At 41.0% G+C, this 27,652-nt stretch overlaps 1 protein-coding gene across 2 annotated transcripts; it reads left to right on the plus strand.

The window, feature by feature from the left end:
- The first annotated feature begins 15,120 nt into the window (after positions 1-15,120).
- On the plus strand, positions 15,121-22,749 carry SLC35G1 (solute carrier family 35 member G1). Of its 2 annotated transcripts, none has more exons than XM_055425054.2 (3): positions 15,121-15,392; positions 19,648-19,825; positions 21,997-22,749. In XM_055425054.2, the coding sequence occupies exons 1-3, from the start codon at positions 15,215-15,217 to the stop codon at positions 22,733-22,735; spliced, it is 1,095 nt and encodes a 364-aa protein (XP_055281029.2). In that variant the 5' UTR covers positions 15,121-15,214; the 3' UTR covers positions 22,736-22,749. The 2 variants fall into 2 exon arrangements, with proteins under 2 accessions (XP_055281029.2, XP_055281028.2); XM_055425053.2 differs by having other exon boundaries at positions 15,122-15,392; positions 19,645-19,825.
- The last annotated feature ends 4,903 nt before the right edge of the window (positions 22,750-27,652 follow it).

Genomic DNA, 27,652 nt, shown 5'->3' on the forward strand with positions numbered 1-27,652 from the left:
TGGCCAAAATATTGGAGTTTCAGCTTCAACATCAGTCCTTCCAATGAGTACCCAGGACTGATTTCCTTTAGGATGGACTGGTTGGATCTCCTTGCTGTCCAAGGGATTCTCAAAAGTCTTCTCCAACACCACAGTTCAAGAGCATCAATTCTTTGGTGCTCAGCTTTCTTTATAGTCCAACTCTCACATCCATACATGACTACTGGAAGGAGATCCAGCCAGTCCATTCTAAAGGAGATCAGTCCTGTATATTCATTGGAAGGACTGATGCTAAAGCTGAAACTCCAATACTTTGGCCACCTCATACGAAGAGCTGACTCACTGGAAAAGACTCTGATGCTGGGAAGGATTGGGGGCAGGAGGAAAAGGGGACGACAGAGGATGAGATGGCTGGATGGCATCACCGACTCGATGGAGGTGGGTTTGAGTGAACTCCATGAGTTGGTGATGGACAGGGAGGCCCGGCATGCTGTGATTCATGGGGTCGCAAACAGTCGGAGCGACTGAACTGAACTGATACTTCAGTTTAAACAATGAATAGGGAATCAGTGATTTGTGAAACAAAATGAAGCAGTCTAACATTTGTATAAATGTATTAGGGAGGTAGTGTAGTGGTAGGGAGGAGGGACTGAGAAAATATTTGAAAAAATAATGGCTGTTAATTTTTCTATATTTGACGAAAATATGAACTTAAAGATGCAAGAAGCTCAATGATCCTCAAGTAGGAAAAACACAGAGAAAACTACAAATTACATAAATGAATAGTGATGAAAATCAATAATAAAGTGTTGACAGGGAAAACAAGAGCAGAGAGATAAGAAAATTACTGATGTCTCATCAAAGAAAATACAAGCCAAAAGAAAATAGAATAAGATCTTTAAAGGGTGAAAAGGAAAAAAAAGCAGCCAACATATAATTATATATTTAACAAAAATATCCCTCAAAAGACATGTTTCAGACAAAGAATAAGAGGTTTAGTTGCCAGCAGATATGTTGTTCATTTTTTTTAAATTGAAGTATAGTTGATTTACAATATCATATTAGTTTCAGGTGTACAACAGAGTGATTCAAAATATTATAGATTATACTTCATTTAAGGTTATTATAAAATATTGGTTATATTTCTGTGCTGTGAATATATCCTTGTGGCTTATTTATTTTACACATTGTAGTTTATATTGGAGAAAGGAATGGCAACCCACTCCAGTATTCCTGCCTGGAGAATTCCATGGACAGAGGAGCCCAACGGGCTACAGTCCATGGGATCAGAAAGAGTTGGACACCACTGAGCGACTAACACTACACTATGCTAGTAGTTTGTATCTCTTAATCATCTACGTCTATCTTGCCCCTCCCCTTTCCCTCTCCCTACTGATAACCACTAGTTTGTTCTTTATATCTAAGAGTCTGTTCCTATTTGGTTATATTCATTCATTTGCTTTATTTTTAGAATTCCACATATAAATGATATCATACAGTATTTATGCTTCTCTGCTTGACTTATTTTACTAAGCAACAGAGGATGAGATCGTTGGATGGCATCATCGACTCAATGGTCATGGTTTGAACAAACTCCTGGGGGTAAGTGAAGGACAGGAAAGCCTGGTGTGCTGTAGTCCACGGGGTCGCAAAGAGTCAGACACAACTGAGCGAACAACAAGATTCATAAAGTCTGATTCAATCAATCCACTATTATGTCAATCATTTCTAATACCCTTCATGTCCATCTATGTTGTTGCAAATGGCAAAATTTCATTTTTTTAAAGGCTGAGTATCACATCTCTCTTTCTATATATATGGAGGGGTATATATATATATCGGAGAAGGCAATGGCAAGCCACTCCAGTACTCTTGCCTAGAAAATCCCATGGATGGAGGAGCCTGGTAGGCTGCAGTCCATGGGGTCGCTAAGGGTCGGACACGACTGAGCGACTTCACTTTCACTTTTCACTTTCACACATTGGAGAAGGAAATGGCAACCCACTCCAGTGTTCTTGCCATATATATATAGATAGATAGATAGATAGGATTACTGTATATATATATATCAGAATACTGTGAACACTGGGGGATATATATATATATATATATATATATATATATATATATATATCTTTGACTTAGTATTTTCATTTTCTTTTGATAGATACCCAGGAATGGAATTGTTAGATCATATAGTAGCTCTGTTTTTAGTTTTTTAAGGAACTTCCATACTGTTTTCCATAGTGGCTGCACCAATTGACATTCCCATCAACAGTGTACAAGGGTTCCTTTTTCTAAACATATTGCAAACATTTGTTATTCATGTTCTTTTTGATGACAGCCATTCCAACAGGTGTAAGGTGATACTTCATTGTGGTTCTGATTTGCATTTTTCATGATTAGCTATGCTGCACATCTTTTCATGTGCCTGTTGGCCATCTCTGTATCTTCTTTGGAGAAATGCCTACTCAGACGTTCACTCAGTTTTTTAATTGGATTGCATTTTTTTTTCTTTTTTTTTTTAGTTGTGTGAGTTGGTTTTGTATTTTGGATATTAACCTCTTGCTGGCCACATCATTTACAAATATTTTCTCCCATTCAGTAGGGTGTTTTTTTTTTCCTTCATGTTTTGTTGATGGTTTTCTTTGCTGTGCAAAAGATTTAATTAGGTTCCATGTTTTTGCTTTCATTTATTTTGCTTTCAGAGACAGATCCAAAAATATAGTGCCATGATTTATGTCAAAGAGGGTGGGCTTCTCATATATGATCTCTATTATGCTGAAGTATGTTTCCTTTATACCCACTTCATTGATTCAACATCATATACGGATGTCAAATTTTGTCAAAAGATTTTTGTCTGTATTTATTAACATGATCATATGATTTTTATTATTCAATTTGTTAACAGGGTGGATACTGACTTGTGGATATTGACCTATCCTGGCATACTGACCTATTCAGGAATCCTTCGGATAAATTCCACTTGATTATGGTGAATAATCCTTTTAATGTATTTTTGAATTCCATTTGCTAATATTTTATTGAGGATTTTTGCATCTATGTTCATCAGTGACACTGACTTGTAGTTTTCTTTTTTTGTTATATATTTGTCTGGTTTGGTATCATGTTTTTGTTTTTAGTTTTATTGACATTATTTATTGCTTTTTAATCTCTATTTCATTTATTTTTGCTCTGATCTTTATGAATTATTTCCTTCTACTAACTGAGAGTTGTTTGTTTTCTTTTTCTAGTTCCTTTAGGTATAAAGTTAGCTTGTTTAAGATTTTTCTTTTTTCCTGAGGTAGGCTTGTATTACTACAAACTTCCCTCTTAAAACATCCCACAGATTTTGGATTGTTGTGTTTGCATTTTCTCCAAGTATTTTAAAATTTCAACTCTAATTTCTTCAGTGATCCATTAGTTGTTTAGTAGTATATTGTTTAGCCTCCACATATTTGTGGTTTTTGCAATTTTATTCTTGCCACCATTAGCACCAGTGTCCAAGTGGTAGAATAGGTTCTCAAGAATTGCTGCCACCAGTGTCTGTGTCCCCAGGGAGAGCTCCAGCTGTCTCCTGCCTCTCTGGGAGACTCTCCAAGATCAGCAGGTGGATCTCACCCAACTCCTTTCAAATTACTACTTCTGTCCAAGATATTGGAGCATGTGAGATTTTGTGTGCCCCCTTTAAGAATGGAGCCTACTTCCCACAGCGCTCCGAGTCTCCCGAAAGTGAACCTAGCTGGTCTTCAAAGCCAAACCTTCAAGGGGCTTTTCCTTCCAGTATAAGAACCCTGGGCTGAGGAACCTAGTATGGGGTTCAGACCCCTTGATCCTTGAGGAGACCCTAAGCAACTGTAATTATCCTCCCCTTTGTGGGTGACCACCTGCAGTATGGGTCTTGACTATGTGATGACTTTGCCCCTCCTATCAGTTTGTTGTGATTCCTTCTTTATATCTTTTGTTGTCATTCAGTTGTTCAGTCCCTAAGTTGTGTCCAATTCTTTGCAACTCCATGGACTGCAGCATGCGAGGCTTCCCTGTTCTTCACTAATTCCCAGAGTTTGTTCAAACTCATGTCCATTGAGTAGGTGATGCCATCCAATCATTTCATCCTCTGTCGTCCCCTTCTCCTCCTGCCCTCAATCTTTCCCAGCATCAGGGTCTTTTCCAATGAGTCAGTTCTTCACATCAGGTGGCCAAAGTATTGGAGCTTCAGCTTCAGTATCAGTTCTTCCAATGAATATTCAGTGTTGATTTTCTTTAGGATTGACTGGTTTGATCTCCTTGCTGTCCAAGTGACTCTAAAGAGTCTTCTCCAATACCACAGTTCAAAAGCATCAATACTTCAGCATTCTGCCTTCTTTTAAGGGTCAACTCTCACATCCATACATGACCACTGGAAAAACCATACCTTTGACTAGATGGATCTCTGTGGACAAAATGATGTCTCTGCTTTTTAATACTCTGTTTAGGTGGGTCATAGCTTTTTTTCCCAAGGAGCAAGCATCTTTTAAGTTCATGGCTGCAGTCACCATCTGCAGTGATTTTGGAGCCCAAGAAAAGAAAATCTGTCTCTGTTTCCACTTTTCCCCCATCTATTTGCCATGAAGTGCTGTGATCTGAAGCCATGATTTTCTTTTTTTGAATGTTGAGTTTAAGCCAGCTTTTTCACTCTCCCCTTTCACCTTCATCAAGAGGCTCTTTAGTTCCTCTTTGTTTTCTGCCATTAAAGTGGTATCATCTGCTTATCTGAGGTTGTTGATATTTCTCCCAGCAATCTTGATTGCAGCCTGTGAGTCATTCAACCCAGCATTTCACATGGTGTACTCTGCATATCTGAGGTTATTGATATTTCTCCCAGAAATCCTGACTCCAGCTTGTACTTCTTCCAGCCCAGCATTCCTCATGATGTACTCGTATATAAGTTAAATAAGCAAGGTGATAATATACAGCCTTGACGTACTCCTTTTCCTATTTGGAACCAGTCTGTTGTTCCATGTACAGTTCTGACTGTTGCTTCCTGACCTGCATACAGGTTTCTCAAGAGGCAGGTCAGGTGGTCTGATATTCCCATCTCTTTCAGAATTTTCCACAGTTTATTGTGATCCACACAGTCAAAAGCTTTAGCATAGTCAATGAAGCAGAAATAGATGTTTTTCTGGAACTCTCTTGCTTTCTCCATGATCCAGCAGATGTTGGCAATTTGATCTCTGGTGCCTCTGCCTTTTCTAAAACCTGCTTGAACATCTGGGAGTTCATGGTTCACATATTGCTGAAGCCTGGCTTGGAGACTTTTGAGCATGACTTTACTAGCGTGTGAGATGAGTGCAATTGTGCAGTAGTTTGAGCATTCTTTGGCATTGCCTTTCTTTGGGATTGGAATGAAGACTGACCTTTTCCAGTCCTGTGGCCACTGCTGAGTTTTCCAAATTTGCTGGCATATTGAGTGTAGCACTTTCACAGCATCATCTTTCAAGATTTGAAATAGCTCAACTGGAATTCCATCACCTCCACTAGCTTTATTCGAAGTGATGCTTTCTAAGGCCCACTTGACTTCACATTCCAAGATGTCTGGCTCTAGGTCAGTGATGGCAGAAAGTGAAGAGGAACTCAAAAGCCTCTTGATGAAAGTGAAAGAGGAGAGTGAAAAGGTTGGCTTGAAGCTCAACATTCAGAAAACGAAGATCATGGCATCTGGTCCCATCACTTCATGCGAAATAGATGGAAAAACAATGGAAACAGTGTCAGACTTTATTTTTTTGGGCTCCAAAATCACTGCGGATGCTGATTGCAGCCATGAAATTAAAAGACACTTACTCCTTGGAAGGAAAGTTATGACCAGCCTAGATAGCATATTAAAAAGCAGAGACATTACTTTGCCAATCAAGGTCCATCTAGTCAAGGCTATGGTTTTTCCCGTGGTCATGTATGAATGTGAGAGTTGGACTGTGAAGAAAGCTGATCGCCAAAGAATTGATGCTTTTGAACTGTGGTGTTGGAGAAGACTCTTGAGAGTCCCTTGGACTGCAAGGAGATCCAACCAGTCCATTCTAAAGGAGATCAATCCTGGGTGTTCATTGGAAGGACTGATGCTTAAGCTGAAACTCCAATACTTTGGCCACCTCATGAGACGAGTAGACTCACTGGAAAAGACTCTGATGCTGGGAAAGGTTGGGGGCAGGAGGAGAAGGGGATGACCGAGAATGAGATGGCTGGATGGCATCACCGACTCTGTGGACATGAGTTTGAGTGAACTCCGGGAGTTGGTGATGGACAGGGAGGCCTGGCGTGCTGTGATTCATGGGGTCGCAGAGAGTCGAACACGACTGAGCAACTGAACTGAACTGAACTGAGCTCTGCATATAAGTTAAGTAAGCAGGGTGACAATATACAGCCTTGATGTATTCTTTTTCCAATTTTGAACAAGTCAGTTGTTTCATGTCTAGTTCTGTTGCTTCTTGTCTTGCATACAGGTTTCTGAGGAGACAGGTAAGGTGGTTTGGTATTCCTATCTCTTTAAGAATTTTCCACAGTTTGTTGTGATCCACACAGTCAAAGGCTTTAGCAAGTCAGTGAAGCAGAAGTAGATTTTTGTTGGAACTCCCTTCCTTTTTCATGATCCAGCAGATGCTGGCAATTTGATCTCTGGTTCCTCTGCCTTTTCCAAACCCAGTTTTGTACATCTGAAAGTTCTCAGTTCATGTACTGCTGAAGCCTAGCTTGAAGGATTTTGAGCATAATCTTGCTAGCATGTGAAATGAGTGCAATTGAATGGTAATTTGAACATTCTTTAGCATTGCCTTTCTTTGAGATTGGAATGAAAACTGTGGCCTGTGGCCACTTAAGAGTTTTCCAAATTTGCTGACGTATTGAATGCAGCACTTTAACAGCATCATCTTTTAGGATTTGCAATAGCTCAGCTGGAATTCCATCTCCTCCACTGGCTTTGTTTATAGTACTGCTACCTAAGTCCCACTTGACTTCACACTCCAGGATGTCTGGCTCTAGGGGAGTGACCATACCATTTGGGTTATCCAGGTCATTAAGACCTTTTTTGTACAGTTCTGTGTATTCTTGCCACCGCTTCTTAATCTCTTCTGCATCTGTTGGGTCTTTGTGGATTTTGTTCTTTTTCAAGCCCATCTTTGCATGAAAATTTTTCCTTGGTATCTTTAATTTTCTCAAAGCTATCTCTAGTCTTTCCCATTCTATTGCTTTTCTCTATTTCTTTTCACTGTTCACTTAAGAAGGATTTCTTATCTTTCCTTGCTATTATCTGGAACTCTGCATTCATGTGGGTATATCTTTCTCTATATCTTTAGTTGTAGAAAATCTTTTTCTATTAGATTACAGTCTTTCTCATCAACAGTTGCTCATAAGTGGTTGTAATTTTGGTGGGCCCACGAGAGGAGGTGAGTTCTGGATCCACCTCCACAAGAAATGTTTTTTATAAGTTCCTCAGGCTAAAGGAAAATGATACCATCTAGAAACTTAGATCTTCACAAAGGCAAGAAGAGTGTCAGAAATGGTAAATATTTGAGTACATATAAAAGATCTTTTCCTCCTTTTATTATCTTTAAAAGATAATTGACTATCACCCACAAAATAATAATAAATGTATCTCTATATGAAGAAATTTATGACCATCTATTTTTCCCTCCCCCACCCTTTTAAATATCTGCCATAGATTTTATTTCTACATTATAAATGTGGATACTCATGAACACGTCCATGCACAGACATACACTTATGCATACATAACTTGCAGAACAAAGGAACAAGGTGAATACACCTTGGCAGAACCAGACTAGCCTTAAAGCATTTGTTTTTCTAGGTCAGTAATGGTTAAGTGGACTTGGGTGTTAGAGAGTCAAGGCTAAGTCTAACTCCACCAGTCATAACTATAGAACTCTGAGAAAGAAATGTAACTAGCCAAAACCTGAATTTACTTATCTGTAAAAGGTGGGTACTGCCTCTTGAGTAGCGTGGGTCTGAAGATTAACTAAACTACCATATATAAATTGTTAGCATATTGCCTGCCTGGCAAGAACAAAGACTTGACAAAGGGTAACCATTATTATCCTAAAGTCAAAGATTTCTCCACCGTGCCCGATGCCAACTTGGTCAGAGAGCAGTTGATCGAAAAGATATGATGGAACAAGGGAAAGTAGGAGGTGGTAAAATACATTGAAATTTTTCATCTTCCAAAGCAGAATAAAGGAAATCATCTAAAGTTAATAAATCAGTAGCAGAGAACTAAGAATGTGTGAGTATAATGGTGATCACTAGAAGAATTAGAAACAGAGACTATTTACAGTGATTGCCTTTGAGAAGTGTAATCGAGGGAAGAGAGAAAAGTTTTTGTTCTTCATAATGTATCCTTTTATACAGTTAAAAATTTTAACCTGTATTAAATACTGCATAAAACTTCAAAACCTAGTTTTATAATTTAGAATGTACATATGGAGCAAGGAGAAAGGTTAAACAAATATACCAGGATTTGTGTAAAAATGGAACTTCTTGAGTGTTTCCTATCCTTGCACCACTGAACAGGAAACTACTGGTGCCCCAGAAAACCAGTGCTGGCCTCTGTTACATTGTAGTTGCCAAGAATTGTGTGTGTGTGTGCGTGTGTATGTGTGTGTGTGTGTCCATACATCTGTTTGTAAAGTAAATAATGTTTCATGATTAAGCCTTTTGCCTAATTCTTCCTCCTTTGAGGACTCGTACTATTAAAAATTAAAATGCTAAGAAGCAAAGAAAAGCAATTTTTATAATATTAACTAAAGCCAGCCTATTTTTTCTTCTATAATGATAACCTCATTATCACACTCCCGTATCCACACCTCTGATTTCTTCCTAACTTACTTCTGTTGTCCAAAGCTGGGGTCTTGGCTAGGATCCTCAGTGAAGGAGTAGCTGGTGTTCATAGGCAATATGTAAAGATCCCCACAAATAACACAGATCTGATTTTAGTCCCTTTCTGAATCCTCTGCTTGTCTGGGCATTCTACTATTTGCCCTCCATTCTCTTGCTCATCTGATCTATTTCTCTTGCCCCATTAAATCTCATTATTGGGAAAGTTAAGATGCTACAGAGACACCATAAGCTAGAGAGACAAGACACACAGCATCATCGTAGTGTAGAATGCAGTCGTGGAATGCAGCCATAGTAAGAGCCTTAAGGTCCAAGCCAGGATAGAAAGTGAAAGAAACCTCTCTAATCCGATTTTCTTGGAAGCCAGCAATCCTGGTAATTAAGTCTTCTGGATAAGTAGTCATCTGGACCATGGACTTCAGCTTCTGATGGCACTGGGTTCTAATCATTCCTCTGTCCTTCCCCACTAGTGTGACTCTGGCAAGTTGTTTAACATCTCTGAATCTTAGTTTTCTCATCTGGAAAATGATGGTAATAATACGCACATCTTTTTAAAAAAAGAACTTGCTCTCTGGTGTTCTCAGTTCAGTTCAGTTCAGTCGCTCAGTCATGTCCTACTTTCCGCAACCCCATGAATCACAGCACGCCAGGCCTCCCTGTCCATCACCAACTCCCGGAGTTCACTCAAACTCATGTCCACAGAGTCGGTGATGCCATCCAGCCATCTCATTCTCGGTCGTCCCCGTCTCCTCCTGCCCCCAACCTTTCCCAGCATCAGAGTCTTTTCCAGTGAGTCTACTCGTCGCTTGAGGTGGCCAAAGTATTGGAGTTTCAGCTTTAGCATCAGTCCTTCCAATGAACACCCAGGATTGATCTCCTTTAGAATGGACTGGTTGGATCTCCTTGCAGTCCAAGGGACTCTCAAGAGTCTTCTCAACACCACAGTTCAAAAGCATCAATTCTTCGGCGATCAGCTTTCTTCACAGTCTCTGGTGTTCTACATGTTATGAACTCAAGTCATTCTCACAGCATTTGGGTACTATTATTATCCCTTTCCATAGACGTGTAAACTGAGGCTCAGAGGGAGGCTAAGTAACTTGTCTGAAGTCACACAGCTGTTAAGTAAGGCAGACAGGAGAGTAGCCAGGCAGTCTGCCTCCACAGCCCTGCTTTCAGCTATTATGCTAAACTGTCTGATAAAGTTCACCTGAGGATTAAATGAAACGATGCATTTAATAGCACTTGGCATATTTTGAGCATTCAATAAAGAGCAATTATTATAATGAGAGCTGGGTGGAATCCAAATCCCAAATTATAACAAACTTGGAGGTAAGGTGGATTATGCTGTACTTTTATCATATGAAGCCAAGTCTAAAGTTCAGACATCCTCATTCTCAGATCATCTATAAACAGAAAGCAAACTCCCACAGGAGCAAACAGGTTCCCTGGGGCCCCAGAAATCATTTTTATAGGAGCTGTCTGCTGCCAAGTGGGAACAGAGGAGAGTACTAAAGCAAGGACTTGACCGAGAAGCAGTGGAGTCAGGGGGGAGCAGGAGGCATGCCAGCCCTGCCCCTGGTGCATTATGGATGGCTGTGGTGGGGGCCTTTAGGATAAAGATCCCATAAATAGTGGGATCTCTCAAGTAATCAGAGGTTTCTACAATTCTCTGGTAGGAATAAACCACAGAAAACGAGGGAATTTGATAGCTATTTAAACCCAGGGTTCCGCAGTTGGGAGGTAACTTTGCAGTCTGAAGAGGTCTGTTTTCTGAGACTGACTGCAGTATGGTTCAAGCCAGAGCAAAAGAAGACACCTGGAACTCCATCACGAGTGAAGCCTTAACAGGAGCCAACCTGAGAGCAAGAAAGGACCAGAATCCATGCTGGGTCAGCCTCAATGGGTGGCATTCTCCTGGCTCTCATTGAAGGAACTGGTATCTTGTTGACAAGATTTGCCTCTGCCCAGTTTCCCAAGGATTCTCCTTCTGCTGAAAATCCCTTCTAGTTACCATCAGCCCAGTTATCATCCTCACATTTTGGAGACTATTGACAGTCCTGAGGACTTCTCTCTCAGGATTTCTTCAACAGAATGAGCTGTCGGTTTAGGGAGGGTTTCAGAAGATCAAGCTAAGTCTGTTTTTAAAACTGTAGGTGGGACAACTATGGCCAAATAGGCTATGAAGAAACATTCAGAATCTTTTTCTGTTTAAAGGAACATGGCGGGTGCGGGGGGGGGCAGTTCTTAAAAGATAATACATTTATTTATTCACACGTGGATTGCATTTGTGATCAAAATAAATGTCTAAAATCTTTAAAATGAAATACAGTAAGTACTTAGAAGATGAAGGACTACACAGCAAACAGTCATGAAGCATGACTTTCCTCGGGGACTTTTCTGCCTGGTTTTGTTTTCTTAGTCAAACAACAAAAAACACCTGGAGATTGCTCTTTCTTTAAAAAAATAAATAAATAAAGCAAGGAGTTGCTGGAGAAAGTTCCGGCCATGGTAAGGCCTGCAGGGCTCTGCTCTGCCCAACAGGGACTGCTTGGGGACCCAGTCCTGTGACTTCTGAGCTGAGAAAATAGAGATGAAGAGAGCCCAATGGATGCATTAAGACTCGCACAACAACACAGAACACTGTTCTAACCCCCAGGCGAGTGTGTCAAACTGGGAAGGCGCAGGAAGTGAAAGAAAACTCACATGGTTGGGAACCGTTTTGCATGATGCTAGGTCATGTTAACATCCTTTTTTTTCCCTCCATCATCCCCTACCACATCTCTATGAGGAATGCAGCCTTACCTACTCTACCCCTGCTAGGAATTGTGAATGGTCAGGCATATGCACTCAAACAGCATCAGCTGAATGAGTTACATGGCAGAATGATACTAAGATCGACACAAATATATTAGGGACTAGAATGGAAAACTGACAAATTTTGAAGTTGGGACACCGAACTTCAAAGAAACTAAACTTTCCATTTCTGATGAGGGCTTTAAACTCTGTCTCCAGAAATTAGAGTTCAAAGCTCACACTCCTGTGAGGGACACCTAGATGGAAAAGTTTCAGAAGCCTGGAACATGCAATACCATGTTGCCGCTGTTCCTCCTGTTATTTCTCTCTTTAAAAACATTTATTTAGTTACTATTTTTGGCCATGCCGGGTCTTCGCTGCCGCATGCCGGCTTTCTCTAGTTGTGGCTCCTCTCCAGTTGCTGGGCACGGACTTCTCATTGTGGTCGCTCCGTGTTGCAGAGCACAGGCACTTCAGTAGCTGTGGTGCACGGGCTTAGTTGCCCTGCGGCATGTGGGGCTCTGCCTAGACCAGGGATGGAACCGACGTCCCCTGCACTGGCAGGTGGATAACCACTGGACCACCAGGGAAGTCCTATTATTTCCTTTTTTTAATGCATTATTACCTCTGTATAACTATGAGCCGGAACTTAAGAGAGGGGATGGACATGTTGGGGAAAATATCTTGCACGACTCCGTTTGTATGTAGACCTACATTTGCTTTAACTTTGGACTTACATTGCTGGGTTTTTTTAGCTGTCTACTGCACACTCTCAGAAGGGTTTTTCCTGTCATATTTTTAACTTTCTAAAATAGTGGTATATATACATAATATAAAATTTATTATTTTAACCATTTTTAAGTATACAGTTCACTGGCATTAAGTGAATTCACATTGCTGTACAACAACCACCATGATCCATCACAGGACTCTTTCATCATCCCAAACCAACACTCTGTACCCATTAAATCATAACTTCCCATTCCCTCCTTCCCTCAGTTCCTGGCAACTACCATTCTATTTTATGTCTCAATAAATTTGACTATTCTAGGTCCTGAATATAAGTGGAATCATACAGTAGTTTTCCTTTTAGGTTTGACTTATTTCAATTAGCATAATGTTTTCAAGGTTCATCCATGTAGCATGGAAAGAATTCCCTTCTTTTTTTAATCCTGAATAATATTCCATTTTATGTAGAGACCGTGTTTTCTTTATCCATTCATCCACTGATGATCTGTGGGTTGCTTCCCTCTTTGGCTATTATGAATAATACTGTTATGAACATTGGTGTACAAATATCTGTTTGATACCTTGCTTTCAATTCTCCTGAGTATATACAAATCAGTACCAAGTTATCAGTCTGGTGTGCATCACCTAGACATACCAGGAAAGAGCTCCTGACTTACACATGTCTCACTTAAGAAGCTCTCTGAATCCCTCCTCTTGGGTTTTTAAGAAAGCTTCATTATAGGCTTAATTGATGAAAATCACTGGCCATTGATGACTGAACTCAATCTCCAGCCACTAGTTCCTACCCACCTTCCTGGAGGTGGAGAGTGAAGGGTGAGGGTAGGACCAAAAGTGTCAATCCTTGTATCTCAGGGTTGGTTCCCTTGGTAACAAGCCCCCATCTTTATGTGCTTTTTTAAAAAAATTAACACAAACCCAGTAGTGGTGGAAAGAAACCTGTTCTGAATAACAAGGCATCTGTTTCACCTCTAAGGCACAGAAGCCATTTTAAGAAGTGAGGACAAGAGAACAAATATTATAACAAAAGATGCTCCTATTGCTCTTACTGCTCAGGAAATTCCAAGGATTTTGAGAACCATGAGCCAGGAACTCAGGTTGAAGATCATATATATGTGAGAAATACATTTTGGTCATCTGAATGTGGCCAAATACATATTTCTCATTAAGTCATAACATCTCAAGGGCTCCTCACAGGTTCTGCACATTTAAATCTCAGAATGCAACTGTGACACTGCACTTGATTTCTGCATGTTTGGAGAAGCTTCTTGGTTTTTCCTTCATAATCATGAGCTACCACTCTCATCACCCTTCCTTATAATTTCCCCACCAAAACACCTTACACCACCACCAATAAATCAGTTGCATATATATATTTGTAAGCAGTCTTGAACTGTTCTTTAGAACAAGGCAAAAGTATATGTTAACTTAGAATTCAGACGGTCATTTGTCCCAGTTTGCCTAGGGCAGTACCAGTTTATGCCTACTGCCCTGCATAACTTTTAGACGAGCTCCTGTTTTTACTCTAAAAAAAAGTCCCAGTTTGGAGGATAAATTATATGTTTGCCCTACTTAAAAATACACCTTGCTTTCCCAGTAAAATGCTTTTTGGGTGACACGGTGCTTTTGCCCACATCACTACACTTCAGTTGTACAACAACTCTGCAAAGTAGGAAGGGAACCGTTTTATCCCTGTTAATTAAATGAAGTAACCGAGGCTGACTTCAGGTAGCACAGTAGTGACTGTCCGAGGTCACACACTCAGTGGCAGAATCAGGACTCCTGCTGATTTCAAGTTCAATATTGTTGAGCTGTGGACCACTCTGTGCAAATATCTAAGTAAAGACAAACCTCATTCTCTTGTTTAGTGACCTGCTTGCGCTTGGACCTAGAACAGTTTAGACAGGTCCATCCTTGCCCAGAGACTCTCTTTTTCACATCTGAAGCAAGCAAAGAGATTAAAAAAGGATTATGGAAACATATAGAGGCTATTAGTGAATCCTGGGGCCAAATGACATAAATCTCTGATTTTACCAGGTGCAGTTACATCAGGTTGTTGGAATTTTTTCCCCCTAACCAAATGACAATAGGAAGGAAAGAAAGGAGGAAGGATGGAGGAAATGAAGAAGGAAGAGAAATGGACAGACGGAAAGACAATGAAGATCAACAATGAATGCCTACAGTTACAAAAAGCAACAACAAATAAACAGGTTCTGCCCCAGTCTTACAGATACATTTCCCCCATAGTTATGTGCTAATGTTTTTTTAAACCCAAATCCAGTAAATTTCGACTTTCCTTGGGTAAGTGGCAAAGCCATATACAAAAGAGGAAGAGCCCATGATCCTTCAAAGACAGGCATAGTGCTTGGCAAGGTCTTCAGGGTGTGCTGCATATGCTGGATGCCGCGCCACACGGAAAAATAAATACACTCTACTCTAACCTCCCCACCGGCCGCCCCAAGAGAAGGTTACAGGACCCGCAGGGGTTCCCAGCCTCCCTTCGCAATGACAGAAAGGGGTCCAGCGTCCGTGGGAAGCATGATTCCACGTCGCTGGCCAGTCTAGCCGGACCGCAGCAGAGGAGGGGACCCTGTCCCGGGCACCGCAGCCTAACCTGGAGGCGGCCGGCCTCGGGCTAGGGAAGCTGAAGGTGAGAGGGCAGCGGAGGACGAGCGCGGCTCCGGGCGAGGGGCGGGGGGGGGGCGCGCGCGCATGCGCAGCAACCGGGCTGCCGCGGGCCGGAAGAGCAGAACAGCAGAGCCGCGGCGGCAGGCTCGAGACGCCGCGGTGGCCGCGGGGAGGGCGCGGGCCGGCGATGCGGCCCCTGGATGATACTGGGGCCGCCAAGCGGCAGGAGTCCGGGCTGCCGCTGATGGACATCCCGTCCCCGGGCTCCAGGCAGGAGCCGGCGACTGCCGAGGTAGTGGAGACGCCCCGCCCCGGAGGGTGCTGGCAGTGCCCTTCCTCGCCGTGCGGCTCGCGTGCCCAGCAGGGTGAGTGCGGGGCGCGGACCCTGGCGCGGGTCTCGCCCATGGGGGAACCAAGAGGGCGCCAGTGGGTGGGAGTCCCCGCAGCCGCGGGCGGGGGGCTGCGCGTGGTGGACCGCGCCTCTCCTTCCCACCCTGCTGGAAGCTCCGGAACACCCTCGCGCTGTCACCTGCGGGTGGGGGTGCGGGCTGGAAAGAAGAAGCCCCCCTGCGTCCTAGTAGGCGGAAAGACCGGAGAAAGTTTCTGATTGCTTTGGAACCCATTTGGGGTTCTGAAACTGTTCTATAATTAAAGTGTTGCGGGCAGGATCGTGGAGTCCGATTGCTGTTCGGTGCTCCCTGCCGGAGGTTGGGGGTCAGCGAGAAAGGCCATCACGAAGCAGGCTGAGGTTGGGAGTAAGCTAACCAAGAAAACTGATCTCCATGGTAAACGGTGTTCCTCGAAGAGGAAGTTGAAAAGCATTGAGTCTAGAAAAATGTTTGTCTCAGTCTTGAGACTCATGGGAAGGCAAAGTTGAGTGGACCACTGGTTCTTAACCTTTGCTGAGTTACAGGGAATTTTTAGCAACTGAGGCAAAGTGAGACAGAAGCTCAGTCCTACATACATGGGTAAGAGGTCAAGACCCACCTCCAAGGCCAGGGACACTTTACTTTGTTCAGTGTTTTCCTTCCACAGATGAAACTGAGGCCCCGGAAACTGAGGGCTTTGGCAAGATTTTGTATGGTTTGTTTTTTTCTCCAAGATCTGGCATGTTTGGAAAAGACACTCCACAGGTCTGGGCAGCACCAGGCATAGGATACCAGTTTGCTAGAGACCCAGCCCTGGGCCCTTTCTCCAGCCCCAGGCACATTCCTCCTTGAACTTCACCACCCACTTGAAGCAGCTTCCTCCAAGAAAAGAGAAACAGGCAAATCTCCTTTCAAGACAAAGTTACACAGTCTGCACCACCTCATCCTCTAGGTCACCTCCCCTAGTGTGACCTGGGATTTCCATGCTGTTTAGCCACCCCCACTGTTCCCTCCTTTCTGTGTGCACTTTCTCAAGAGTCACAAAGTTCACAAACTTTATAGAGAGACAAACCCCAGGGAGATGGTTCTTGCTCCATTTTCATCCTAAATGCTAAGAGAAATGATCAGGCTTCTGATTATTTATGTAGGGGTTACCTTCAACTGAGTGGACCAGAGGTGCAGCTTTGAAGAAGTCAGATTCTTGCCTTAATATCCTAGGCCTGAATGTTGTTCTGATGGACTGCTGAGTTAGTCCTTGCAAGCTTTTAAGTGATTCCCCTGTTTGTGAATCAAAGAGGAATATTTCAGGCAGCACGTGGCAAAACCTATGTAAGCAATTGTACCTAAGAATCTTGAGGGGGTCTTTTAATTTCAAAGAAAGCTGCTAATAATAAGACTTAGAAATACTTATTAGAAGATAACCAGGTAATATTCCAAAAAAGGGAGTGCCACAGAAACACTTTAAAACTCTGTACTGTGGTCACTGAACTTTGTGACAGTATCATTTTAGCCTCTTAACCCAACTGCTTATCTCAAGAAAGTTCATTTAAGTTGAGGCTGAAACTTTTACCCATTTTTCTTACATTCTTGGATAACCTTCACAGACAGTATATAGCGATCCTAAGACATTTGTTTATTTTCATGAGGGACAGTGTGAGTCTTAGACTGAAGCATGGAGAAGTTGTCTTAAGTCTGTGCCTCTCATTCTCCTGGAAGGAGTGAGTTCCTTAGGGTAGCAGTGGCCCTGAAACCAGCAGAGCTTTTTACAGCGCCTGAGATCCTGTTTCAGTGGGTCTAGGGTAGAGCTGGGATGGAAGTTTTAAAAGTTCCTAAGTTGATTCTAATTCCCAACTGGGTAGTGAATCACCAGTTTAAAGCAGAGGATAGAGAAACTGAGCAACTTTTCAGTTTTCTTCTGACTCAGGAAGTTACACTGTTGCCACTTAAGTTGAATTATTTAGAGTTACCAGATTATTAGATATGCTTGCATGGAGTATGATCGTGGAATCATATACATAAGCAAATGCCTCTTTGGATTATGCTACTCTCTTGTTCATTTCCTTTGACAGAACTGAAATTATTGTTCTGTAAGAGACTGAAGTTTGCCAGTCCTCAGCCTTACAACAAATAATCAAGTTCAGCCAGACCTTGAAACTTAAAGTTTTAAAAGAGTTAAAATATCATAAGTTAAAATATTCCTTGAGAAAAATTTAAAAGTTTAGGTTGGAGAAGATCCTTGAAATACAGACCAAGATGTTTTCTGTACTTGATTTTCCCATTCTGTTCTGTTCTGTCTGAGGGTGTCGGTTCTATGTAAGGATTAGGTTTCTTCTAAGAAAAACTATTTTATTTGGACCTGAATTCTGAAATTTCAGAAGCTGACCTCTAAGGCTGACCACAACCAAGACATATACTTTGTGGTGCTTAACCTTCTAAAGCTTCCTTCTCATAGACTGAGTGGGTATGTACAGTCTGGTTCCTGCAGTATCTGAGCACACAGATATAGAATAGAATGGAGGATTCTGGTACTTAGATAACCTATTACATGGTGACTGCTAGCTCCAGGTCATTCCCTTCAGCTGTACACCTTGAACAGGAAAAGGTGGAGGTCTCTGACCAGAATGGCATCTTTTACTACAAAGGTCAAGCTGTAAAGTACACCCAGGAGGATTGCGCATCATCATAGTTTGGTCCCACTTTGCAAATTGTTTATCAGTGTGTGCAAAAGTATCTCGTTAACATGTGGATGTTGAAATGTATTAGCTGATGTTTGTGTTTATCAGAAAAGGGAATTAATACAAACAAACATTGTGCAATACTGGTTTATGGCTGAGTAACCCACTGTAAATTCCTAGATGGGAATGATAATCTTGCTTTACTCCAAATTGCATGTGCCTGCACATCCTTCATCTCTGCTATGCTCATAACTAACAAGGACCGTATTGTATTTCCATCCTATTCTCTCCTTGGTTTTTTTGTGTGTTAGTTTTTAAAAAAACTATTCTTCAGTGTGTGGCCTATCTTTTAAGGAGTTCTCTGCTTACCCTGTTGCATTTTGCTCTCCTCTGGATGACCAGGATGAGATTGAAAGCGCACTCTACTCCTCTCTTAGACAGCTGTGTAAGACAGAGGCAGTGGCTGCTCCTACGGTCCTTCGTTAATGGATTGAATACTTGATGCCCCGGAGAGAACAGAAGTTTCCTGGTTAAGATCAAGCCAAGAGTTAGATGGCAGTTCTTTTTCTTCTTTTTTTAAAACTTTAAGCACTTTGGGGTCAGAGGGATAGATAACCTAGCTCCTGCCATCAAAAAGTTGTGTTCTAAATGGAAGATAAGTTGTAAACCATGAAAACTTAAATATCTGCTTGCATGTGTGCTAAGTTGCTTCAGTCATGACTGACTCTTCGTGACCCTATGGACTGTAGACCACCAGGCTCCTCTATCCATGGGATTCTCCAGGCAACAGTACTGGAATGGGTTGCCATGCCCTCCTCCAAGAGATCTTCCTGACCCAGGGATCGAACCCTTGTCTCTTATGTCTCCTGCATTGGCAGGCGGATTCTTTACCACTAGCGCCAGCTGTTCAAAATAACAGAGAGCCTTCTCAGGTTATGCTTTTGCCTGTGGTTTTAGACTATGCATCTTATATTATTTAAAAAACCCACCAGGTTTTCTCACATTATTTCCTTCAGCAAATATTTATTCAGCGTCTTCCATGAGCCAGGCCTCAACAGTGCATCTGAGCTCTCAGCCCTAGAGGAGCTCACAGACTTGTGGGGGATGCCAGATAATCAACAAGTAGCCACATCACACAGTTCAGACCTGTTTTCCAGAAAAGAACACGTTCTGTCTAAAGCTGAGTTCACCAAGGAGATGATATAAAATATCACTTGGAAGGATTTTTCTCTCGCCATCTTATGATAAACATTTCTTAAAGATTTCTTTCACCATCTTGGCAAGCTTGTACTTTTTTTTTTGACTTACAAGTGAGGGAAGAGTCTTCAGTGAGCCAAAGAAATCCATTTTATAGCGTGAACTGCAGTTTAAAAATGTAGGCTTAAATTGTTGCCCTTTGCCTGTGGTTCTCTATTCTTGGTGGGGAAAATGGTTCAGGTCCAGAGAATGGATATTATTTAGGAGGTAATATTTGTGTCCTGTTAGTCATCAGTGTCATTCCATTTTTCTCAGTTATCTAAGTAAAAGTGATAAAACATGGAAGCAAGGACTAACCAGAATTTAATCTTTTTCAGAAGCTGAGAAGAAAGCACCCTGTCCTGGACTTGGCTTGTTTTACACATTACTGTCTGCGTTCCTTTTCTCAGTGGGCTCCTTATTTGTTAAAAAAGTGCAAGACATCCACGCTGTAGAAATTAGTGCATTCCGATGTGTGTTCCAAATGCTAATTATTATCCCTTGCTTAATATACAGAAAGTAAGTATTTATCTGCCAAGTAGAAGGTATTAATAAATGTTTGTAAATCTTTTGACCTGCTTAAATCATCTACTCTCCAGCATCTGCTTTATCCCTCTCGTCCATTTACCAGTCCTCATACCCTTTGGCTCAGATTAATGAAAAGTCACAAGGATCCACCCATAGAAGTTGCTCTCATAAGCACAAACCACATGCCCAACAAAGAAGGCGAAAGAGATTCAGTTATTCACCAGCCCCTATTTTGAGAACAACGCTTTCCTTGTATAATTCCCCCCATCTTGTACCACCCTCCCTCTTTCCTTTGGCATAACTAGTATTTGGAAGAGAAAAGTAAACGAGAGGAAATAGTAGTGTCTCCTGGTGTCAGAGGTTTCTCTAAGTATAACAGGCTGTTCTCCGACCAGGGCAGAGAGAAAGTTACAGTAATAATATTTCAGTCTTCCCACTAGGGTGCCATGGGAAAGATGTAAGGAGATCTTAAGAAAGGCTTTTTGTAAAAAAAATTTAAATGATTACTTTATTGCCAAAAAATGCTGACCATCATCTGAGCCTTCATCAAGTCCTAATCTTTTCACTGGTGAAGGGTCTTCCTTCACGTTGATGACTGCTGATGGCGCGAGGTGGTAGTTGCCAAAGGTTAATGTGACTGTGGCAATTTCTTAAAATAAGACAGCAGTGAAGTTTGCCACATCAGCTGACTCTTTGAGAAAGGCCTTTTTAACTCCTTTCTTGTTCAGTGTCTTCATCTGGAAACTGGAGGGAATGATATCCCTTGTCCTCTACCCTATACGAAAACTGTATTCCCCATCCTTACTGTCTTCTCCCCGGCCAGCCTCTCTTCCCCTTCCATGTGGACCCCATCCACACACCCTCCCCAGGTTAAAATTATGCCTCACTCACACTGTTAGAACCTCTACACACCCCTGTGTACTTAGACACCTGGGAGGAGGGACTGTTGGGTTCCTGGTGGCAGTTTGGCTCTTTGGCTCTTTGGGTAAAGATGCTTTAAGTCCAAATTAAAAGCTTCAGTCACTTGCTACAAAAGTCTCCTTGTATCTATAACTCAGCACAGATTTATTTAGAATTGTTTCACTCCTTATCCCAAGTTTTTGGTGAAAAAGGTGAAAATCCAGTAAGAGCAAAAATACTGTCAGAAATTCCCGTGTAGGTGTGGACAAGTCACAGTATTTTAGGAAATGATGGTAGGTAAGACTTAAGAAATGTTGAAGGGTGACAACAGACATTGATGTGAACACAATCATTCTCTCCATTTTGGAATAAAAGTACTGGCAGGAAGGCACTTAGAAAAATCTTCTTACATTGTTGGCACTAATCTGTTTTGACCCATTTTATGTTTCACTATCATGGAAAAAACTCAGCTTCTCAAAGTATGGACCACACTTTCATTTCTAACTCCAGAGACCCAGGGGTCCCTATATCGAGCCTAGATCCTATTCTAAAAAGGCCAGCTCTGTAACAGACCAGTGAACTGCACCTAGGCAGGAACTTACACAGTGCCCTGCTTTGTAAATATTTAATTAAAAAGCATTTGAGCAGCAGTTACTATACTTATCCAGATGCTGCAGTTTCTTTTCAGTGTATTTTAACTCTTTTCCTAAGGAGAACAGTGAAAAGTTGTCAGTGGCTAAAATAAACTGTAGCATTGCTTCAGCTTTAACAGAAAAAACTCAGTAAGACTGAAAATGCACACTTGCATTCCCAAGTTTTCTTATATAGGGCAGCTAAATAATGAAACTGTACCTATTATAAAAAATAACACTTTTTCATTATAGAAAGTTTGGAGAAAATATAAAGAGGAAAAATTACCTATCAGTCCACCTGTTTAAGGTATAACCACAATGAACATTTCAGTATATTTTCCTTTTTGTCTTTTTTTACAAGCATATATCAATATATAGGGAAAATACTATCTCTGTTTGCTGAATTATACTATTTATGTCAAATTTTTGCTTGTACTGTGAACACTTTAATGTCATTAGTTATACTTAGGAAACACTTTGTAAAAGGTATATTATAATAGTTGTAGACATAATTAATTTACCATTTCCTTGTTTTTGAAAAGTTAAGACTTTTAAGATAATGTTTAAGAATGTAATTTGAAAACAAATGCCAAGTCCATTTAATATGCATCCGTTCCTTTGAATTTACAGAACTGGGTTTATAGGCCCCAAAGGTCAACGAATCTACCTGCTCCTCAGAGGAGTCCTTGGTTCTAACGCCATGATCCTTTTGTACTATGCCTACCAGCTGACGTCTCTCGCAGATGCCACAGTTATCTCCTTTAGCTGCCCGGTGTTCACCTCTATAATTGCTTGCATATTTCTCAAGGAAAAATACAGCCCCTGGGACGCCCTCTTCACTGCTTTCACCATCACTGGAGTGATACTGATCGTGAGGCCACCATTTTTGTTCGGTTCCGAAGTTGCGGAGACGGATAAAGACTATTCAGTTCACGTGAAGGGCGCTTTGGTGGCCCTTGCGCATGCTGTGTTCGCTGCCGTGACTCTGGTTATCCTCAGAAAAATAGGGACATCTGTGGACTACATGTTGAGCATTTGGTATTATGTAATCTTTGGCCTCATCGAGTGCATCATTGTCCTTTCTATTTTAGGAGAATGGCGTCTTCCGCACTGTGGGTTGGACAGGCTATTTCTCATACTAATTGGGATGTTTGGTTTGGGAGGTCAGATGTTTCTGGCAAAAGCCCTTCAGATAGAAAAGGCAGGGCCGGTAGCATTAATGAAGACCATGGACGTGGTCTTTGCTTTTATCTTTCAGATTATTTTCTTTAATGACATGCCGTCATGGTGGACAGTGGGTGGCTCCCTATGCGTAATAGCCAGTAGCACTGGAGCAGCCATTCGTAAATGGTGCCAGAGTACCAAATAAAGCATCACTGCCGAAATGTGTATTTTTTTTAAAGTACACCGTCACCCAGTTCAGACACACAGTGGACACACACACACCTGGAAAATCTGCATTTACTTCATTGATTATATTTAATACATTTCATAAAGTATCATCTTTAATTAGTTGAGAATAAGCCAGTCAGTTGGGTGTAGCAGTGACTTCTTTGGTCAATTATTTTTTGGTTTTGGCTTTTTGTGGTAGTTGGGGTGGCATTGGTAGGCATTGGTAAGAGGATAGATCATTCATTTAAGAAAAACTGCACAATTTTTGACTCTAAATATAAATTATGTAATTTTTAGAAGTGTATTTTTGGTATTGATGGGATATAGATGGGAGGAAATTTTAGATTCTCTTTCAGCACTGTAGAGGCTGAAAAACTTACTGATAATAATGCTGCTATATAGTTAGTGTTATGCTAAGAATTTATTTGGAATGTAATCCCATTTAGGAGGCCAAAGCTGAAACTTGGAGTAGGTGCCTACTTAATGGTATTAATAAAACAAATGAATTAGCCTTATTTTCAAGGCTTTTATAAACAATTGTCATTCTTTTAACCCGTATTTGTGCCTTTTCACTTTAATGCTAAAACTTTTATGCATAAACTTAAAAAAAAAATCTTTCCATCACCAAATCTGGCTAATCGTTTTCTGTTTTAGTGGCATTAGCAACTGTAGCTACATTCTGTAATTCTAATTGTCCTCTGTTTTTTTTTAAACACCCCTAAATTTTTCTTAACCTTAAAAGATTTCAGGTGTTTAAAAATCATAAGAAAGAAATCTTGGCTGACCAGTATGCACATTTCCATTCTGAAGTGTTTTCCATATAATAGAAATGTGATTTTCTATAAATTTTCTTTGAATTTATGGTGTGATGCCAAATAAAATTTTCTCAGGGTTTTATTCACTTTAACCATAAGAAACTGATGAGATTTTACCTTTTCAACTTACAAAAATCATAGTTCCTTATGGTTCACCCTATTAAGATACCTCTCTTACCTTCTAAACCAAATACTTAAGGGACTTTGGAGTAAATTTTTTAAACTACTTTTTAAAATATAGTAATCCTAGTAAACTTATTTTTATAGGCTTTTTCCCTTATGGAATTTTATATAATAATGCTTCATGTTATATATTAAATGTAACGACCTGTGAATCCACAATTAATTGATTTTTGTAATTTCTTGAAAAAAAATCACTGTTAAATTCTAGTATATCAGTATGATCTTAAGTGTCAGTGCTGAACCATGATACTAACCTCATGAGTTCAAACAATACATTTTATGTCTGGAATTGCATCAGGCCAGTATTTTGTAGTTAAAGAGAGAATGTAATATTTAGGAGAACTTGAGAGGTTAATCAGGAAATAGAGAGTAGATACTAATGGCTCTTTGTCACAGTGAACCCTCTATTGGTGGGGCTTCAGCTCTTACTGTATCAGACCTAGCATCTGTTATCTTAAGCCTACAGATTTGAATGCTTATAGGCTCTTTTCCACTGTTTCGTCACAAATCTGCCAAAGAAAGAAAGAACTTGGCTTCCGAGGTTTATGCCATGGTGAGAAACGATCTTTTCCAGTAGTTCCCAGAGGAAATTTTTGGCTTGCTGACCTTCCCAAGTGCTTCCCACCATACAAATCCTAAATGAAGTCTATTTAGGAGAGTCACACTATTATTATAACTTTAACCTAGTCTGCAGTATTCAAGTTTCGAGTTGCAGAACCATCATTTTTCAAGTATGTTAGATAATTATAGACTTGGAGCTTTTTTGGGCTCAAAGGTTAGAGATCCTCTTGTAGGAGACCTACTCCACGGTTAGGGATGCTAGGGAGGGGACCTGCCCAAGATGGGTTTCCATGGTCTTATTTATCCCTCCTTTGGTTCCAAGGTAAAGTATGGAAAGTAAACCACTGCTTGAGATATCTAAGGTTAATAAACTCTCAGGGATGCCTCTCCTGGTTCTCTATTTTGCACAATAAAAGAACCTATGGGACCTTGAAAGTTACATCCCTCTGGGCCTGTACATTTCAACAAAAGTGGTTTAAGTGCTTGAATGTCACAATATATGACCAAAGTTGGAGAAAATGTTTCTTCTCCTGACTTTTACAGGGTGTGATTCTTAAGCACTTTTATAATGTCCAAGTTATATACAAGGATATGTATTGTAACAATTGTGGGTGTGTATATTTTGCAAAGACTTCAGTTCCTATATCTTGAAAAGGAAACTATTTTCATAAACTGCTTCTATTTTATAATTACTAATAAAATTAATATGAAAGAAAACTATTTTTGTTTTAATGATTATAGCATATGCTTAGTTAATATAACTTGTTTCTTTTTTAATCCATGTGCATCTAAATGTATTTATTAAAGAGACTGACCCCTAGCCAGTTGTGATATAGACTCGTTTCAAACTCTCTGATACTGTCACATCAAATCTAATTTCTCAAAAATAATCTTATATTCCAGTGAGGCCTTCATTATTCTAGCTCCTCAGATCTTGAAGCAGTTTCTGTTCCAATAGCTAATCTGTTACTAAGTCTTAGAGTGTCTTGTCTTCTTACTGTCTCATGAATTCTTCATCCTTTGCACTGCTGCTGTCTTAGTCCAAGACTTATCACCTCACACCTGAATTACCACAACAGTATCTTGGGTCTCTGCTTCCACTCAGATCCTTGTTCCACTGCCAGATTAATCTGCCTAAGGCCCTGCTTTCATTGTTACTCTGGTTTGCACGAAGGCATAACAATGCTTTCTTATACACCACATCACATTCAAATTATTCATCTGATTCTATTCCTACTTCTCCAGTTTGATTACCCATATCCCAAGACAAATTCCATACTCATGTCAGTCTCCCTACCAACTCCCACATTTACCAAGAGATTCCTTCCTCTGTGTTTTGCGTGCTTTCTTTGCCTTCTAAAGTTTCTTAGCATCCAGTGGCTCACCTGAGCCATTGTTTCTTCCACTGCCTCCAGCATCTCCCACTCATACTCGTCCATCTTGGAAGAGTGGATTAAGCACTTGATCAGCCTGTCTGAAGATCTGGGGGTGGTGTCATCCCTTTCCATGTAGGCCCTTCCACTTAGTGTCCTTGAGCCTATTTTCCTCATTTGCTTCAATTATTAAGTACAAAAATATTACCTGCTCCAAACCATGTTACAAATAAGTGTCATAGAAGACTTGTAGACCACAACGGACGACAAAAACACTTAAGTACTGAACTGTGGTTACTACAGCAGAGTTGAGTATTCACTTCCTGTTCAAAATGATGCCTAGCTCAGGGTCCTTCTCCCCTGAGCAGCCTCACCAGGAATGGTATGAACAGTCTTCTTGATCACAAACCTTATTTGGCCTTCTCCTGCTGGCACAGAACTGTACTGTTGGAGAGCTCTAATTTCCTGGGTAGCATGCCCAGGAAGGGCTGCCTAGGGTCACCAGCCTTTTAATCTTACCCACAGGTGTTGCCACCTTTCCAGTTCTGACTTTAGCTCTATGAATATTGCACTTGGCTTTGACTGGGGCTGGGGAGGGTGTTGTTGAGCCTGATTCTCTGTGTGTTTCACATGCAGTATTTGTCAAACTCAGCATAGCTCTTCAAGCCTCTTATTTTTTCATCCAGTAGGCATAATTAATCTACTGAGGGTAATTTAGTGGGAAGAGAGCCGGATCTCTTTGATAACATGCTGGCCTCCAGTGTAGGTGTATGGCACCATGGTCAGTACTGGACTTGAGGATTTGGTAATGACAGTGTTGGCTGGACAGCCTGAGCACTACTCTAAGCACACTGTTATATGATCCCTTTGGTCCCTTATATCAAATCTAATACGGCTACCATATTCACTTAAGAGTTCTGCAAGATGCCCCATCAGGGACCCTCTGTGATCCATACAGACCCATTCAAGTTTTAGCCTATTTGAACACCTGGCCAGTTCACAAAGAGCCCATGGGCTTTGGCACTGCCCATCATTTCCTGGAAATTGGAGGATTTATAGCAGGAGGGTAAGAAGCAGACATATTTGGTGTCAAGGTAAGGCAGAAAATGTTATACCATAGAAGTCCAGTCCACAAGAAAAGGTTCCAATGGGTTCCACTAGGTACTATGCTAGCTGTCATCTACTGAGCCAGATTTGCAACAATATGAAACATGCTATTTTTATCACTAAAAATATAGTTACTTTTCATAAGAATGTTATTGTTGTTGTTTAATCACTAAGTCATGTCCAGCTCTTTTGCAACCCCATGGACTGTAGCCCGCCAGACTGCTGTCCATGGAATTTTCCAGGCACAAATACTGGAGTGGGTTGACATTTCTTTCTCCAGGGGATCTTCCCAACCCAAGGACTGAACCTACATCTCCTGCATTGGCAGATGGATTCTTTAGCACTGAGCCATCAGAGAAGCCAGAATGTTATTTATATTAACATATAATGGAATCATTTTAAATAAATTCAAACTTTTTAGCTTTGTTTTTAAATATTGTAATATATATATATATATCTCTCCCACATAAACTAGAAGCTCTTTGGAGTCCTCAGAAATGTTTAAGAGAGTAAAGGGGTGCAGCACCAAAAAATTTTTGGCCCATGGTCATTGGTGGTGGTGGTGGTGGCTTAGTTGCTAAGTCCTGGTCAATTCTTTGGATCCCACAGACTGTAGCCCACCAGGCTTCTCTGTCCAAGGGATTTCCCAAGCAAGAATACTGGAGTGAGTTGTCATTTCCTTCTCCAGGGGATCTTTCTGACCCAGGGATCTAACCCAGTATTGCAGGTAGATTCTTTACTGACTGAGCCACCAGGGAAGCCCATTAGCAAATTGTCTCTGTTACTTACTGTATATGTACTTTGGTTTCTTTGTATGTGCACTTTAGAAAAATCAGAAGACTTTGATACTCTGCA

This window comes from Moschus berezovskii, chromosome 12 (genome assembly GCF_049115385.1).
Source record: "Moschus berezovskii isolate FMDL1 chromosome 12, NW_MosBer_1.0, whole genome shotgun sequence".
NCBI classification, from domain to species: Eukaryota; Metazoa; Chordata; class Mammalia; order Artiodactyla; family Moschidae; genus Moschus; species Moschus berezovskii.

Bases quoted from the DNA above. Each gene is read 5' to 3' on its own strand.
- SLC35G1 (XM_055425053.2), top strand. From the start codon at position 15,215: ATGCGGCCCCTGGATGATACTGGGGCCGCCAAGCGGCAGGAGTCCGGG. The intron at 15,393-19,644 runs GTGAGTGCGGGG...AATCTTTTTCAG, and splicing joins CGGCTCGCGTGCCCAGCAGG to AAGCTGAGAAGAAAGCACCC. The intron at 19,826-21,996 runs GTAAGTATTTAT...TTGAATTTACAG, and splicing joins CCTTGCTTAATATACAGAAA to AACTGGGTTTATAGGCCCCA.